General features: G+C 43.7%; 1 protein-coding gene across 2 annotated transcripts in view; it reads left to right on the forward strand.

Annotated features, from left to right (window-relative positions):
• The first annotated feature begins 1,138 nt into the window (after positions 1-1,138).
• The window catches only part of ITM2B (integral membrane protein 2B), a 30,062-nt gene continuing 13,080 nt past the window's right edge, over positions 1,139-18,120 (forward strand). For both annotated transcript variants that reach the window (XM_061457358.1, XM_061457359.1), the window contains exon 1: positions 1,139-1,373. In XM_061457358.1, coding sequence (XP_061313342.1) covers positions 1,275-1,373 — 99 coding nt within the window. In that variant the 5' untranslated portion in view covers positions 1,139-1,274. The remainder of the gene's footprint in view (positions 1,374-18,120) is intronic.

Genomic DNA, 18,120 nt, shown 5'->3' on the forward strand with positions numbered 1-18,120 from the left:
TGATGATGATAGCATGAACCAGGTTAACTTAGCTTTTTCTGTCAACCATTTTAGGTCAACAATTTCAAAGGACACAGATGACCAGGCACATAGTGTAAGGATAGTGCAGTTGTGGTGCCATGTGAGAAAGACCAGATTTTGCCCAAGTCAGCATCACAGCCCCGCTGAGCTCAAGGACTGCCATTTGCTTTCCAGGTATCTTACTAAAAGCAACAGAAACACTACTCTGCCAGGCTCTTGCCAGGAAATCAACTCTACCCATGTGAGTCACCAAAATGAAATCCTTCTCAGAGCAGGCTATAACCATATAGATACTAGAACAAAAGTCTTCACTGTGAGGGTGGGGAGGCACTGGCACAGGCTGCCCAGAGAAGCTGCGGCTGTTACATCCCTGGAAGTCTTTAAGGTGAGGCTGGACGTGGCTTTGAGCAACCTGGTCTAGTGGAAGGTGTTCCTGCCAGTGGCAGAGGGTTGGAACTGTATGATCTCTAAGGTCGCTTCCAACCATAACCAGTCTGTGATTCTATTACTTTATTCTGTGACTTTCCCTTTATGCTGTTGATACAGCATTCTGGGGATTTTCTTTCCAACCCTAATACCCATAAATTCAAACAAAAGTCAAATTACAGTGGCAATCTGAGAAACGCAGACAGGGCACTGGGTGAACCAAATCGCTTGTGCCACCCGTGTTCTCCCGTGACAGTGCACTCCTACGTGAGGCTGCAACCCTACAGCCTGGCCAGCAGCGTGCCAGGGCCCGTCAGGCCGCCGCCGGGCCAGGACCGAGGCGCGGGCTTGCCCCGAAGGCCATGCACCGAGCGAGGGCCGGGTCTGGGGGTACGGGTCCCCGGGGCCCTTCGCCGAGGCCGCCGCTGGCGATGCCGGCCGGGGGCACTGCAGGGCACCGGCAGAGGCGCGCCCTGCAGGTGCCCGGCAGTGCCCCCGGCCGGCATCGCCCTGCCCGGGGGGGGGAGCTGCACCGGTCTCCGAGCCAGCCCCGTGGCCCCTCAGCTCACCATACCACGGCGGGCTGCACCGCGCTGGCGGAGGCCGAGAGTCCACCGCCCCCAGCTCCCCCGTACCGCCCGCCCTGTCAGGCGCCGCCTCCTCCTAGGCTCTCCTCCTCCTCCGCTGCCTGACAAGGGGACGGGGGCGGCAGCCGCGGCTAGGCGGCAGCGGGGGGGTGACAAGGCAGGAGTCAGCTTTCGAAGCTCCGCGGGTTCGGGTTCCTTGTCGTCGTCCTTTTCCTGTGTGCGGGGCACTGCGGAGCGGCCATGGTGAAGGTGTCGTTCAACTCCGCGTTGGCGCAGAAGGAGGCGGTGAAGAAGGAGGAAGAGAACAGCCAGGTGCTGATTCTGCCGCCGGACGGCAAGGTGAGGAGGGCAGCGGGGGAGCGAGCCGCTGCGGCCGGGTGGGCTGCGCGGAGGCGACAGGCGCTCTGCTCCGCTCCGTTCGGCGGCGAGGTGCTATCGGGGGAGGAAGGGAGCCGAGCACGATTTAATTCTTCATGTGCTCCTTCCCCCTGCGGCGATAACCCGCGGGCGGGCAGGCAAGGGAAGGCTGCGCAGCGGTGAGCCCCGCCGCCCCTCTTGCCTCACGCTTCTAAAATGGCTGACAGGAGAACGAGCTTTAAAGCTCCGCTTCTCCCTACTTTCGGGATTTTTGTGGAGGCTTGGGTTTTATTCTCCTTTTGTTTAGCCTGACAGTGCTTGGGCCGCGTCCAGCTCGACTTTTAATGCCGCTTTAGTCTCCTCTGCGGCGTCCCGTGTGCGGACCCGCGAGTGTTGGCGACCAGAGGGGCCGGCCCAGAGAGGGGCTGCCGTGGCTGGCACTGCCAAGCCTGCTGCCCGCACGGTCCCGCAGCCTGTCCCCGACCGCCGCCTGCAGTGGGGAGATCGGGTTGGCCCTTGAGGGTGTTTGGGTGGGTCAGGGAAGTTGGTTTGTGTGGAGAAGGCGGATCGCGTTTGATCTTCACACCGTGTTGAAACCCCTGCAACCGCACGGATAAGCCCGGCAAGAGGCGGCTAGCGAGCTTCAGGGCAGGGAGCGCTTGGTGAGGACCAGTGTGGAGGTTTGGCCGTGCTTCTGCCGCAGCGTGTCTGCGGAGCCCGGTGGTTGTGTGGCACAGCGAACTTCGCCTTGGAACTTGGGCTGGCTTAACTAAAGGAACAAAGAGCTGCTTCCCCCCGCCCCAAAACAGCACCCAAACTCCAGCCGCTGTCGCCTTCCCTCCGCGGCTCCAAACGGCAGCAAAGAACAAAACAGCAACGGCTTTTAAAGTTTTTGAAGTGCAAAACTGCTCAGAATAGAATGGTTTTGGGTTGCAATTTCTGTGCTCCTGTAATCAAAACCAGTTTTTAATTGGGAGTAGCGTAATTTTCTCAAAGCTCTTTGAAAAGAGAATGAAAACTTGAAAAACGGCCAGCTGCACAGAAACAGCGTGCCTTACTGTTTTCATTTGCTTTCACAGTCTTTTGTGCATCAGGCCTTTGAATTGTCAGATTAGATCTGCAGAATGTGTTTATTAATTTCCTGTGTCTTTGTGATGAACTTCTGCCTGGGAATACAATATCTGTGGAGTTTTTAGCATGAAGTTGTGTTCCCAGTGAGGGTTTTGCTGTGAGTTTGATAGGGCCACGTTCTTCGCCTACAGAATCTGTCATCATTTCAAAGCCCAGGAGGACCAAAGATATTTCCTAGTCACATTCTCCTGGTATAGCAAGTGGTTAAATTTTACACTTCTACTGGATGTACTGCACCTATAAAACGCTGACCAAAATATTTAAGTTCTTAAAACACTGTGCCACAGCAAATGAGACAGTATCATTACTGAAACTGCTTTCAATTGCAGGAAGTCAGTTAAGTGATCTGTGTGGTTGTTCCTAGGGGGAGTGCCATTCTGTAGAAGGTAATGGGTTCCCCCAGCCCAGTTGGAGCTGTGGAGTTACTTCCTGACGCCAGGTTTGGTGATCAGTTTGACACCAAGCGCATAAGCAAGACACAAACTAAAGTCCCAGAAAGCAGGTTTTATGTGTAGCCTTGGAATCCAGATCTGCTCTGATGATGTTTATTTCCAGATAGCCTACCAATTTTGGCTTGTCGTTCCTACTGCTAAACAAACAAAATATATCTGGCAAATTGTACACTGGGGAGCAGATCCTCTTGACCCTGTCCAGAGACTGATGGAAGCATCTTATTTGACTATTATTTCCTGAACGCAGAGCTGAGGACAAGATACAGGATCTGCCTTCACTTTGCCCAGGTCGTAGTACTGCTTTCCTTGCCTGGAAATGAGACTTGCAAACATTTATTAACCTGGTCAAAGGCGGTCTGGTCCCACAGTAGCTACTTAAGAGCTCTTGCGCTGTTATCAGGGGATGAACATGCCTGAATAAGGCTTAAAACAGTCCTAAAATATCATTCTAGGAGCAGATGCTCTCTACAGATGAAAGTTCCAAAAGCAAATGAACACGCTCTTAAGGGACATTGGGCCTTTGACATTCTTCTTGACCCATTTCCATCTTTCCTCAGCAGAACAGAGACCTACACCTACCAGTGTGCAGAATTCTCTTGAATAAGCTTTTTTTGAGCTTGCATGCTTTAGAGCATAAATACAAGCAGATCTGAGCACAGTAGCATCATCTGTAGTTTTAGTAGATAAGACTGCAGTCCATGCAGGATTAAACAATATTGAAATGAATCGTGTCATATAGCTATAGAGGTATTTGGATCTTGGAGTCTATGAGTTTACTCCCAGATCTCAGACAAAAAAATAACTGAGGACCATTTTAAAACTTGATACCTTTGAAGTAAGTGCAAGATATGCACTTACTCTAATATGAATGCATTAGAAATGAATCTTTTCCTTCCCTTCCACAAGGAACTTCTACGCCTATGCAGTTCTTTGGAAGGAAGGAGAAAATAAACCACATCTGAAAAATGCATTATTCATATCACTTCATTGCTGGAAAACCCTTAGCTTCAAGTGAAGTTTGAAGGCAGTATAAGAACGTGTATAGAACAGTGAATTCTGGTAGACTGAAAAAAGGCCCCATCTCCTAAAGAGGATATATGGTACATCTGTTTTTCCCCTCACCAGTATCTTTACAGACATTATTTCTCTAGGTCAATAAATAGATCTGGAGCGCAAGGGAAACATGAAAAAATGAAAAAATACTTCAACCTTTGACAAAGCTTGCTTTTATGAAGAAAGTTCTGGGAAGTGTTCTGGACTGAAGTAAGCAGAAAACGTGAAGAACAGAAGAGGAGCAGAATTGCACATTCAGCATTTTATTATCAAGAAATTCCAAAGATTTGAGCAAGAGACATTGGAAAACCAGTTTATATTTAATGAATAAAGCCAAATACTCTGAAATGTCCAGAAAATAAAGAGAGTGGGACGAGCTTTGGGCTGGTTCTTTGACAGTCTCATTCTGCTGCTTTTCCCAGCATGGTGTCATGAAGACTGCCACTTTGTCTGCCATCATAGGATTACTCTCAAGTAGATAATCTTCCTAGGGCTTATTAGAGAGTGTTTGCAGCCAAAATATGCTGATAATGTGGTATAGAGATAATCTGATCTCACCAAAAATTGCCCATACTGTCTGACGCAGACAGTAACAGGAAACTAATTGGGGAATGGAGGAGAGGAAGATGTGAGACGAGTAGGGGATGTATCATGGGAACAGCAGCTTAAAAAAAGCTTTTGCAGAAAGCAATGATCTTATGCATTGGAGTGTGCTACTTAAAAAGGAGTTTAAAAATCAAGAGTGCTAATCCTGTCTCTGCATAAATCACCTGTCAGTACTACTGCGTGTTGTGAAAGTAGCTCCATCCTTACTGTAGGCAACATTACAACTCTGCTACTGCTGTTGGGACGATACTTCTATGCCATAATTCTTGGCCAAAATGCAGAATGCACTTTGAAGTGAAGGTTCTCAGGCCACATTTAGTTTTCCACTTTGCTCATTGTCCATATAATGGGGTATTTTATAACCCAGTTTCCCAACAAACATTGTGTGGTATTTTAACATTTCTCCCTACAATAGATCTTTGGAGAGCTAAAGCTGGTTCTGAGCATAGTTGAAGTCTCTGGACATTTTGCAGTCCATTCAATAGTTTAAGATCTCCCCAAAATTCTTTGGGCCTTCAGTACCTCTCAGACAGTTGCTGTCCTCTGCTGGGGGAGGTGACAACCTTTTCTTTCTTTATTTATTTTTTTGGGTACTCAGCATATCTTTACCAAGTACAGCTTTATGTGTGGAAGCTGAGGGTTCACACATATGTATCACAGCTGACCTTTGGATAGCTATATCTGCGGAGAGTTCAATGTGGAAGTGTAAATGTTAAGAATTTTAGAAGCAGCAGCTTTGTGCATTTATTCTTTATGAGAACATACTCTGCAGTGTAAAATTAATCTTTTTCTTTGTTTTTTAGTTTAGCTTAATCTTTTCTAAAGTGTACTGAAATAGGTACTTTTAACACAGAGGAAGAAGGTCCACATGGGAAATACTGTTGAACAACTAATGAGTACGATTTTTCCATGTTGAAAAACCTTTAGATTTTGTGTAATTGATGTTAGATATTTCTGAAATAAAGGTGTTGGCTTTACAGTTGCTATACTCTGTGCGTGTAAATATGTCTAAATACTATATAACGTATGCTATATGTTAGTATGTACACTAATAAATAGACATTTGCTTATTGTTTTGCTGTCAAGAAGGCAGGTTTTCCTACTTCCTGTGACATGACTTTAGATGGAATTTTGGGGTGGATTGGTTTGATTTTGGTTTCTTGGAGGAACTTCCTTATTTCCTTTATAGCCTTCTTCCGGCAACATTTTCTATAGGTCTTTCACCAGTCACCATGGGGAAAGAGCAGTCTTTAGTTTCCTGTGCTTTCCATGATGCAACTAGGTCATTAAACCAACCAGCTTCTGCTGTCTGTCAGAGCACTCTGGCTTAAGGCACAATTGTTTAAAAGAGGAGCAGAAGTAAAAAATCCTAGCAAACTGAATTCTCTCCCCTTTCTCCTCCCTGACTGTGTTAAGATTTTAATGAAAAGCTACCAAACCTCAGATGAAAACCCTCCAGTTTCAGGCTCAGAGGGCACACAGGATTCTGTTACTTACCTGTGTGTATGGATTCAGGGAAATTGAGTTAGAAAACAAAATTTGTGTCGGGAGTTGTTCATAAGAAACTTTTCCTAAGGAAAGAAGCTTTGTGGCTGATGTCATCCTTTTTATGGGAAATCTCTGCTACTGGTTAAGTAGTGCAGCTTTCTGAAAATAGGATTGCTGTGGTCTTGCGACGTTTGGCTCCTGAAGCTATTCTGTAGAGGTTGCCAGCAACTGAGAGAACAATAATAAAACTCCAAGGTCTTCAAAAGTTTGTGGTGCTCCTCTGGAAGCCTCTCACTATTTTGAAGTGAGTTTTGGAATTTGGAGTTAGAAGTTTGAAAGTTCAAAAATTGATTTGGAAGAACTTGTGTCATCCCCATCCCCCCCAGGAATGGAAATGAGCCCATGGGACAGCGGAATTCTGTCAGTGGTCCTTATTTTGCTTCCTTTTCTGTTTCTCATCACTTCCTGACCTGAATAACAAACACAAAGCTTTGGCCGGCAAGTACAACTATTTCCCAGAAGAATTATATTTAATATTTCAAACCGGATGTATTCTACCAGACCCTTGTGATAACTGCTTTGTCAGTTGTTTCTATCATTTACTGTTTTGGCTGGCTTAGTAAGAGCTGATGGCTGTATGTTAGAGCTTATATGAATTCAGTGCAGGGATGAACACAGACAGTGCAAATACTTTATGCAGTTCTAAATGGTTTATCTTTCCAGATTAAGAAATTTATTCTTAGCTGAGGCCCCTTGCCCTAAAAATGTATTTGGAGACCTTTTTTTGCTTAATATTGTCCTGTGGAAAAATCTGTAATTAGGTGAAGCTTTATATAGGGCAGTATCTAGAAAAACTATCCTGTAATGTATTGTTATAGTTAATGCCATAAATAGTTCTCTTACATTCACTGCTGTCTTTCTGTGCTGTAATACTCTCTGATGAGCTTCAGGAAACTAGCTTGGGTATTAATATTGCCAAGTGGTATGTAGAGCAGTGCTTAAACAGAGGCTGTTGGAACCAAAAGCTCTGTTCAGTGGGAAAAGCTGAAGTTAAATTAGTTCATTTCTGAATATGCGGATCAAGATGAAATGCTGAGCTTTCTTGTAAAAACAAACATTTGAAAGAAAATATTCTTGGAAACAACAATATTTTCAAAGGAAATGGTTTAGACACTTTCCATTATAATGACCATTTAATCCAACATATGAATGTCTGTTTCAAGAAAAGTTTCATTTCAAATCATAATGTATATGTGTATTTTTTCTGCTAAGCATTTATTGAACTGTTTTCAGTTGCAAACAATCTTAACAGTTTTGTTTTAATAGACTCAAATCAGTTTTCCTTGTTATTTGAATGGAGTTTTTCCTTTTTTTTTTTTTTTTCTTGGCAATTAAATTAGCATTTCTTTCTTGGCAGTTTTATGCATTTTTATGCTAATGGTTGTTTGAGGGGGATATAAGAATAGTAAACACACTTACCTCCAGTAATGTTTTTGGTTAACTCTTCTGCAGTTGTGACTTTGGAGTATTTGTCAGCATTATACATATTTTCTATGCAGTAGCCACTAGGTACAGGCACCAAATAGCATACATACAAAGAATACAGTTCTCTCTGTGACACTCAGGAAGTATCTTTGAAAGTAAGTATTGCATTTTAAGTCTGAATCATTTTAAATGTTCTTTATTCTGTGATTCCAAAAACATTATGATGTATTTAAAACATAAGAACTACAGCTGGGATAAGTAATGGTGTGCTCTTATGCCTATTGCATAGACTCCTTTTTTTCTCTTCCCTCCCCTCTTTAATGCTGTGATTGACAAAGGTTGGCATTATCTGGTTTTAGTCTCCTGATCCATATGAATAATACAACATTCATTTTCTTCCTATTTATGTACTGCTTTTTATCCTCAGTGGAAATTACTTTGAGTCTACAGATGAAAAGCATGCTAATTTATAAAACTCAGATATCTGTCCTAATTTTACAGATGTGGTAAACCAAAGGAATGAGATAATTAATAAGATTGAGCTCTGCAATGAAGTAAAAAACGGTTTTGCAGCAGACATCATGTGGCCCAGGGTTTGGACCACAATGGACATGGAGAGAGACACAAGCTCCTAGCTTCATCTGCAAGCAGAGGTTCTTTGTGCAACAGCCCTACAAAATCCACCCTGAAAAACCCAGCAAAGTAATATTTGCACAACAGTTATTATAGAGGTTGTGGAAAAATAAGTTGGTGTTTTGTTTGCTCTTACCCTGTAGTGTCAGTTCATGTGTGTTTATAAATATTTTTTAAAGTTTATATATTATTAAGTATATAATTTATTTTTATATATATATATTTGCCCACACACAAAAATAAACCCCACAGGCATTTTAAGAGCAGAGTTCCCTGAGTGCATATCCTTCAGTAATTTGTAGTTGTCTTCCTCCCAGGGTTCAGCATGCTTTTGATGGTGGCTTTCTCCTGTTTTGAGAGTAGAATGAGAGTGGGATGACTGTGGAAAACGTATGCTGGGAAGATCATAACTGGGAGGGGGCAGTGATCTCTGGGGTGGACCCTACATGGTTGCTAAATCGTAAAGATCTCTTCATTTTAGAAGTCTGAGTAGAAACCCCTTACATTTACACGTTTGAAAATGCAGTACCCTTTGCAGGGTGGGAGGCTGAACATGACTTTCTGAGGCTGCTGCATACTGTGGTGAGTTGTCCCACCTAAGGTTTGCAGGTTTGGAAGCTCTCTTGGTGAGGTGTTTGAATGCTGGCCATTGTCTGTGTTTCTGAAGGGTGTGATGCAGCCAGGTGCTGGTACTGGAGTGTATGCTCTGTGTCAGGCTTGGATAGTCTAATTGCAGTGAAGTCCTTCAGATCGTTACAACACTTTGTTCTAGAAAGAGGGTATAATTAAATGTAAGCCTTGCAAGGTCAGCTCTTCTGTGCTGATATTTGTAAGTGCTACAATTAATTGTTTGCATGTAGAATGATTTCCAGTGAGAGAATTCTTCTTGCTGTACAGCTACTACTTATCTTAATTCGCTAATATATTTATTATCAAGGTATGTTTGTTTGAGGACAGGGCTGCCACTTAGAGGAACCTCAGCAGGCTACAGTAATGGATGGAACAAAACCTCATGAATTTCAGAAATAACAAATGCAAAGTCCTGTACCCGGGAGCAGCCTCACCCATTCCATCAGGACCTGGCTGAAAGGCACAGGGTTCCTGGTGGGTGGTCAGCTGGACACGAGTCACTGCCATCACTGACCATGGCAAGCTTTCCAATCCAAAAAAAATAAGATACTGACAAACTGGTGTGAGTCCAGCAGGAGCCACCGCCGTGGTCAGGGATGGAGCATATGCCCTGTCAGGAGTAGCCAGGGGAGTGGAGCTTGTTCAGCCTGGAGATGAGACAGCTGCGGGTGGACTTCACGGCAGCCTCCCAGCACCCAGAGAAAGGTGGCTGAAAATGCAGTAGCCATAAATTGGGAAATCAGAGCTTCTAACTGGTTATAAGCAACATATTTTTCAATCTGAGGAGAACCGAATGCTGAGCAGGTTACCCAGAGGAGCTTTGAAGTGTCAGTACTTGGGAGGTTTTCAAAACTTGACTGGACAAGAGCCCTGAGCAACCTGGACAGACTTCAGAGTCCACTCTCCTTTTGAGCAAAAGGCTGGACTAGAGATCTCCCAAGTGACTTCTGTGATGCTACATTCTGCTTTTGAGAGAAACAGACATGGTGTTTGAAACTTGCTGGAGATGACATACCATCTGTGGCTGAACTGGGAATAGAGTTATTAAATTCTGAGGCTCAGTGGTGCATATGTGCATGCTAATGAGATCTCTTGGGTGAAAGAGCCAACACCGCTTGGGAAAATAGCCTTGAGAGAAATCTAGGTTAAATCCACATAGCGTTCCATCATACTGATGCCTGAGATTCAGGCAGTCGTAGGAAGAAAATGGAGACATTGCAGACACAAGAAGCAAGCAGGAAAAGGAAGAGACAGGAACTGGAACAATCAAGGTCAAAAAGATAACTTGGTATTGATCCATTTTAAGTGGAATAGGAACCTTCTAAGTTCCTGTTTTTAAGCATTGATCTAATTCAGTATAAAATTGAGAGAAAGACGGCATTTAAAGTTACAGATTTATTTAGTGTAGGTTTTTTAGGTATGGTAGAATTGTAAGTCAAAGAGTGCAGGTGGAGAAAAGGGTTTATTTTGGCAATGTGTAAAAATGAAGCATTTTTCAAATTTTAATGAAATGCCATGTTTGACAGGCTGTAACCATGAAGGGTGTAGTGATTTTTTTTTCTGAAAGCCAAATGTATTATGAAAAATGTCCCATATAACCTCTTAGGTTGGGGTTTCATGTGAAAAAATAAACACCCTTCGGGCACCTCTTACCAGATAATTTAAGCCTTTCATCTGAATGTTTTAGTCTATGACTTGCAAACTGTTGTACCAGAACACTTTTCATAAAAAAGTTGAGAATAATAGGTGTGAAATGCAGGACAAATTTCTGTCATTCTACTATATGAAAATATAGGTATATTCATCAACATTTATATACTCTATAAAAAAACTGACTTCCACCACCTCTTCACCGGACAAGCTTATGAAAACTTTTTGTATCCAGTACACTACAGAGGCAGTTGCAGATCTCTGTGACTGTCAGCAGCACAAGAACTTCTCACTTCAACCTCCAGACGTTTAAAGGCAACACATTTTCCAAGCGTTGCAGGTTTTGTTGAAGTTTCATGTTGGAGGCAAGGTGGGAGGGAGAAGGCAGAAGAATCATAAAGCTTCAAGCCAAAGGAAACAGAGGATGTGTGGAGCTTTATTATCTGTCTAGTGCAGAGCCCACATCCTGGATATTTTTTATTATTTCATAGAATCACAGAATCATAGAATAGTTAGGGTTGGAAAGGACCTTAAGATCATCTAGTTCCAACCCCCCTGCCGTGGGCAGGGACACCTTATGCTAACTCATATCACCCAAGGCCTCATCCAACCTGGTCTTGAACACTGCCAGGGATGGAGCATTCACAACCTCCCTGGGCAACCCATTCCAGTGCCTCACCACCATAACGTGAAAGAATTTCCTTCTTATATCCAATCTAAACTTCCCCTGTTTAAGTTTTAACCCATTACCCGTTGTCCTATCACTACAGTCACTAATGAAGAGTCCCTCTCCAGCATCCCTATAGGCCCCCTTCAGATACTGGAAGGCTGCTATGAGGTCTCCACACAGCCTTCTCTTCTCCAGGCTGAACAGCTCCAACTTCCTCAGCCTGTCTTCATACAGGAGGTGCTCCAGTCCCCTGATCATCCTCGTGGCCCTTGTCTGGACTTGTTCCAACAGTTCCATGTCCTTTTTATGTTGCGGACACCAGAACTGCAAACAGTACTCCAGGTGAGGTCTCACGAGAGCAGAGTAGAGGGGCAGGATCACCTCCTTCGACCTGCTGGTCACGCTCCTTTTGATGCAGCCCAGGATACGCATACTGCAGCCAGCTCATGTTCATTTTCTCATCAACCAACACCCTCAAGTCCTTCTCCGCAGGGCTGCTCTGAATCTCTTCTCTGCCCAACCTGTAGCTGTGCCTGGGATTGCTCCGACCCAGGTGTAGGACCTTGCACTTGTTATGGTTAAACCTCATGAGGTTGGCATCAGCCCACCTCACAAGCGTGTCAAGGTCCCTCTGGATGGCATTCCTTCCCTCCAGGGTATCAACCGAACCACACAGCTTGGTGTCATCGGCAAACTTGCTGAGGGCGCACTCAATCCCACTGTCCATGTCAGCGACAAAGATGTTAAACAAGACCGGTCCCAACACCAGTCCCTGAGGGACACCACTCGTTACTGGTCTCCAGCCGGACATTGAGCCATTGACCACAATTCTTTGTGTGCAGCCATCCAGCCAGTTCTTTATCCACCGAGTGGTCCATCCATCAAATTGATGTCTCTCCAATTTAGAGGCAAGGATGTCATGTGGGACAGTGTTGAAAGCTTTGCACAAGTCCAGGTAGATGACATCAACTGCTCTACCCCTGTCCATCAGTTCTGTAGCCCCATCATAGAAGGCCACCAAATTGGTCAGGCAGGATTTCCCCTTAGTGAAGCCATGCTGGCAGTCACCAAGCACCGTGTTGTTTTTCATGTGCCTTAGCATGCCTTCCAGGAGAATCTGCTCCAAGATTTTGCCAGGCACAGACGTGAGACTGACTGGTCTGTAATTCCCCGGGTCATCCATTTTCCCCTTCTTGAAAATGGGGGTTATATTTCCCTTTTTCCAGTCGTCGGGAACTTCACCTGACTGCCATGATTTCTCAAATATGATGGACAGTAGCTTCGCAACTTCATTCACCAGCTCCTTCAGGACCCGCGGATGGATTTCATCAGGACCCATGGACCTATGCACGTTCAGATTTTTAAGATGGTCTCAAACCAGTTCCTCTCCTGCAGTGAGCACAAGGTCTTCATTCTCACAGTCCCTGCGTCTGCCTTCCAAGCCTTGGGTGGTTTGGTCAGAGCCTTTGCCAGTGAAGACCGAGGCAAAGAAGTCATTCAGAACCTCAGCCTTCTCCAAATCCTGTGTAGCCAGTTCTCCTGAGAGCTTCCTGAGGGGGCCTATGTTCTCCCTAGTCTGTTTTTTGTTTGCTATGTACTTGTAGAATCCCTTCCTGTTATCTTTAATACCTCTAGCTAAGTTTAATTCTAACTGGGCCTTAGCTTTCCTAACCTGGTCCCTAGCTTCTCAGACAATATCCCTGTACTCTTCCCATGCCACCTGTCCTTGCTTCCACTTATTATAAGCCTCTTTTTTCAATTGAATTCTCCTCAGGAGCTCCTTATCCATCCAAGGAGTTCTCCTGGCCCTCCTGCTGCACTTCCTTCTAGTTGGGATGCAACACTCCTGAGCTTTTAGCAGGTGATCCTTGAATATCAACCAACAGTCTTGGGCCCCTCTGCCCTCTAGGGCTATATCCCATGGAACCTTCCAAAGCGGGTTCCTGAAGAGGCCAAAGTCTGCTCTTTTGAAGTCCAGGGCAGTGAGCTTGCTGCGCGCTCTTCTCACTGTCCTGAGGATCTCAAATTCGACCATCTCATGATCGCTGCATCCAAGGATGCCCTGGAACATCACATTTCCAACGAGCCCTTCCCTGTTGGTGAGCACGAGGTCAAGCATGGCACCTCTCCTTGTCAGCTCCTCTATTACTTGCAGAAGGAAGTTGTCTTCCACACAATCGAGGAACCTCCTGGATTGCTTGTGCCGGGCCGTACCGTCCTTCCAACAGATGTCAGGGTGGTTGAAGTCACCCATGAGAACAAGGGCCTGCGAGTGTGAGGCTTTTCCTATCTGTCTATGGAGTGCTTCATCTGCAGGTTCTCCTTGATCAGGTGGTCTGTAACAGACCCCCACAGTAATGTCTCCCATAGCTATATTCCCTTTAACCCTGACCCACAAACTCTCTGTGGACTGCTCACCTGTCCCCAGACAGAGTTCCATACTCTCCAGCCTACCTGTAACATAAAGGGCAACTTCCCCTCCCTGCCTGCCAGGCCTGTCTTTCCTAAAGAGCCTGTAACTTTTCACTCCAACACTCCAGTCATAGGAGCCATCCCACCATGTTTCTGTGATGCCTGTTATATCATACCTCCATAGACATGCACACATCTCTAATTTCTCTTGTTTGTTCCCCATGCTACGGGCATTTGTATAGAGGCATCTGAGCCGAGCTCCACATGAAGCTGGCTCATTGGCTGGAGCGGCTGGGATATCTCTACATTGCTCCAAGCATTTATTTTTAATGAAGCAAGTGGTTATGGTTATTTATTAATCATCTTCCTGTATTCTATTAATGTTAATTAAAAGCTGTAGATGTGTGTCACAGAATGGCTATGATCATAAGGAACCTTTGGAGATCATCTGGACCACCTACCCTGCTTGGGCAGGGCCACCTAGAGCTATTTGCCAATGATATGTCCAGTTGGATTTGGAGTATCTCCAGAGACTCCACAAGCTCCTGGAACAACCTGTGCCAGTGCTTAGCCACACTGTAAAAAGGAATGTACATTTTGTATATTTCATGTACAGAAGGAATTGAAAGTGGTATTAAGATCTTGTGCTAATTGCAGTACAGAAAAAGGAGAGCCATCCTTGGCCCTGAGTGTTCCCAGTGAAAACACAGGGCAGAGGCACAGGCATGCTGACTGGTGGGGCAGGGTCAAGGTATAGAGCACTTCTATGGCCGTAGTCCAGCTCCTTGTCCCAAGACTGAACCACACTGATGCGGTGATGGTTTATGTTATAGCAGTAATGAAGGAAGGAAATGGAAATAAGGTCTGCCTGATGCTCTGTGAGCAGCAGACTGGAGAAAGTCACAGGGAGCACAGAGGCAGGGTAAGAAGGAAATTATAGGAAGACTTGAAACCAGTGGGTTCGGTGGTGAGAGAAGGGAGTTGGTGGGTCTTGGAACTGGACAGAGAAAAGAGGAACATTTTCCAGAACACAGTTTGAAGACAACAGTAGAATATAGTGTGTGGTTAGTTGTACAGTTGCTGTAGACTGCCTGGGATGAGGGTACAGCCAAAACCTGTGCATGTGAATTACCTGAAGAAAGTCCTTACTGGTCTAAAAAGACAGAACTTTCAGGCCATTTAAATAAGTGTATTCAGTTTTGGGTTTTATTTTTTCCCCAGCTTTCTAGTCCATGTAAGACCACAGCTAAGAATAAAAATAACCATTCTTAACAATACTGCTCCCAAATTTAACTGAAGTGGCAGACTAAATAGTTACAAGCTTCTTCCTTCTTTATCCATCCTCTTTAATTGTTGGCTGCTATCAAGTTTCATAATGACTTATCTCAGAAGTGGAAGGCAGTGATTAGGTAGGTCAGGATTACTCACATCAGTTAAGAGTTGCAGGATTACTCTTCCAAAACATTCTTATTTTATTGTCCCTCTCTCACATAGCTGTGGGTGAACTGCTGATTCACATGCTTTACATTCACTTTACGGTTGTAATTTTCCTCTACTTCCTGCCAAGAAATTGAACTCTTCATGTTCCACCATGTTTCTCTCTAGTTTTATTTCCTGCTCCCCTTTCCTTGCCTGTCTTCTGATTTTTTCTTCTCCCTTCAACTCCATCTTACCCAATAAATGCAGCTACCTTCTGATCCACCAGCAGATTCCCTTTTTAAGATGATCCGGAGCTGGCTGCTTATGTAAATGTTCCATGATGGTTATGACATTAAACCATGAAATGAGTCATTTGACAGATTTGACAGATGCCTCATTTTTTAATAAAGCACCCCCATTGTTTGGCTAAAGGTAGTGTTCAGTTAACATCAAGATGACCTTGCATTTTGAACTTTGGAAAAAAGCTCTTGGAGTGTATTTTCTTCTTGCTGCTGGATTTCTTAGTGCTGTACAACAGATATTGTATTTATAGTATTACTTTATAGAACACATACAGATACTAGAAATACAGGAGGAGGTTAATAGTGCCAACTGCCTATTAGATAATTTTAATTAATCTCGTTGGTTATGTAGGCTACGTGACTACTGCAGGCAACATGAGAACTAAGGTCTGGTTTTCATGCAGTTCTTTAGGCAGATTGCCTTTGGCCAGATGGACAAGTCCGTGTCCATCTTGAAGAAGAACAGGCAGTGCTGCCACAGAAGGGTCGCAGTGTTCAGATATCAACTACGCATGAACAACCATAGCTTGTTTTCAGGCTTCGTCATCTGAGTAGAAAGAATATGTCACTCCATGTGATAAGAAAGAGATCTCTGAAGCATCTATTGTATCTAAAGTCTGTTTTCCCAACTAGCAAGTTAAAAGATCATTGTACATAAAATTTAAATTTTGTTTTATTAGGAAGCATAAAATTGCTGCTTGAGAAGCAGATCAGTATTATGGCCTTCCAGATTTGCAGCATCTGCCAAGTGAGGAGTCTTGCAAAAGCCTGCCTTAATTTCCCATCTGCAACAAGTAATAAATAGAATACCAGTCTTGGAGCAGTCTTCAGGCAGCAATACCATGGGAGGAATGCAGAGCTCTGTCTAAATTAAGTTAATTTTAAATTGACTGTCTTTTGGGAGGTTTTTCTACAGATGTCAGATTTACAAGTCAAAGCAGGCAAGCCTGACCAAGAGAATTCAGTTTATACAGCAATGGTCAGTATTTTATTTCAAGACTTTTTAGCATCCCTCATTAAAAAACACATTTAGGGAGACATCAGTAACTTACCTTCTCCCTGCTCCGCTAATTAAAGCTGCACTTGGTCAATATTTGCCTTCAGGAGGCTCAGTCTGCCCCACTGCACTCTGTCCATCCATGTGAGCTAACTGTCATGTAAAAGAGCTCAGAAGAGAACTGTTGTGAACGGCTTATAGCCAGTTCTATGCACACTAATTGTAAGATTTTATATGTATGTATATATATATGTATGTACACACACGCACATTAAATGTCCAGAATTATGCATCTGAGAATAACAGTGCGTATTATGCTGAGACATTTTTAGTAATACTTGTAATAGTAATATTCTGCATCTGATTTTTCTGTGGATCAAAGACTGTGTGTTGGTACTGAAAGACATTTCCCCCTTGCAGAATTATTTTTGTTGCTGTTGTATCTACTTTTAAATTGGGCCGTTATTTTTTTGCATAGGTGCACAATGGTCCTGCAATATTCTGGACTCCCCACAGCATAACCATCTTATCTGGTTTAGGTGGATCCTTACTTCACTGGTTCATATGTTGGTGTTTTTTTAAATCATATTAATTGATGTGGCCTTAATTCCTGCAAAGAAACGAGGTCTGATAATCTCACCCATTTTCATATGAACTAGACATATGCCTTGTAAGTTTTTAGACTGCTTTTCTTTATAGTGTTAAAGCAATTATATTCCACTATGTACAAAAAGCCACGAGGGGAAAATCTAAGTAATTACCAAGTCTAATTATACACATTTGTGGCTTAGTTTTGGAGCTTCTTAGAAGAATTTTGTGCTGTTACCCCAAACATGAATTTGGTCCTTTCTGAAATTCAGCATTTACTTAAAGAAAAACAAGTAGCATTGAAATTGAACAGTGAAAAGAGCAACAGAATACATGGCCAGTAGCTGTTAATAACTGCAAATGTTTGTAGGTTTAGGGGGCATTAACATTTTTTCTTTCTTTTAATCCACTCATAAATATGTCTCTGTGATGATTTCTCTGTAGTTGAGAGGTGCTTTGGTAATTAGTTTGTGGTAGCATTTGTCTGCCCCCAAAGTGTTTCATTAGCTACTGTGGTCACTGATGAAGGCATCGTCATGGAAAAGTGGACCTTCTCTTACCATCTTGAACCTTCTTTGTGAGAAGACAGATTTGAATCTTGCCAATCTCAAATAACAGATAATTTAGTACATTTTCTATCTAAAGTAGTTCCTGCAGAGCTTGAAACTATTCAGGTTGGGAAATTCCAAACCATTTAATTTTAACACTGTAGGATTTAGTGTACAAGTGGTAGAAAGATGCTTCTGTTTCATGTCTTGTCTATGGGAAATAGGCTAATCAAATGTTTTCCAATTAGAACAATCAGTTCATCAAGGGAAACAAGCCAGTATTGGGCTTGCATCCAGTTCCTCCTAAGGCATTTTGCATCAGAGAAGATTAGTTCTGTGGCATCATCTTAAGGTTGAGGATTCACCAGGGAGTTGGAAGTACACAGGGTAGTGATGAAGCAGAAGAGGGGAAAGAAAAGGACCGGAACAGCAATAGTGAGTTATTACTGCTCACAAAAGTAGAGAAGGATATTTTTAGAGGTCAGTCTTGACCTCAAGTACATGATGCTTTCTTTTGTCAGATACCTCTGGCAGCAGAAGGCTGACCTAGAGAAAAAATTAGTCACCGAGGCTGCAATATCATGTTGTGCTCTGGCTTCAGAAGCCATCGCTGCTATCTGGGAACAAAGTGCAGTGGGAACTATGTGGGGAGAGGTGCTAATTCA

This window comes from Pezoporus flaviventris, unplaced genomic scaffold, assembly GCF_033815535.1.
Source record: "Pezoporus flaviventris isolate CSIRO_AGI_PZ_B2104156 unplaced genomic scaffold, CSIRO_AGI_Pfla_v1 ptg000025l, whole genome shotgun sequence".
Taxonomy (NCBI): Eukaryota; Metazoa; Chordata; class Aves; order Psittaciformes; family Psittacidae; genus Pezoporus; species Pezoporus flaviventris.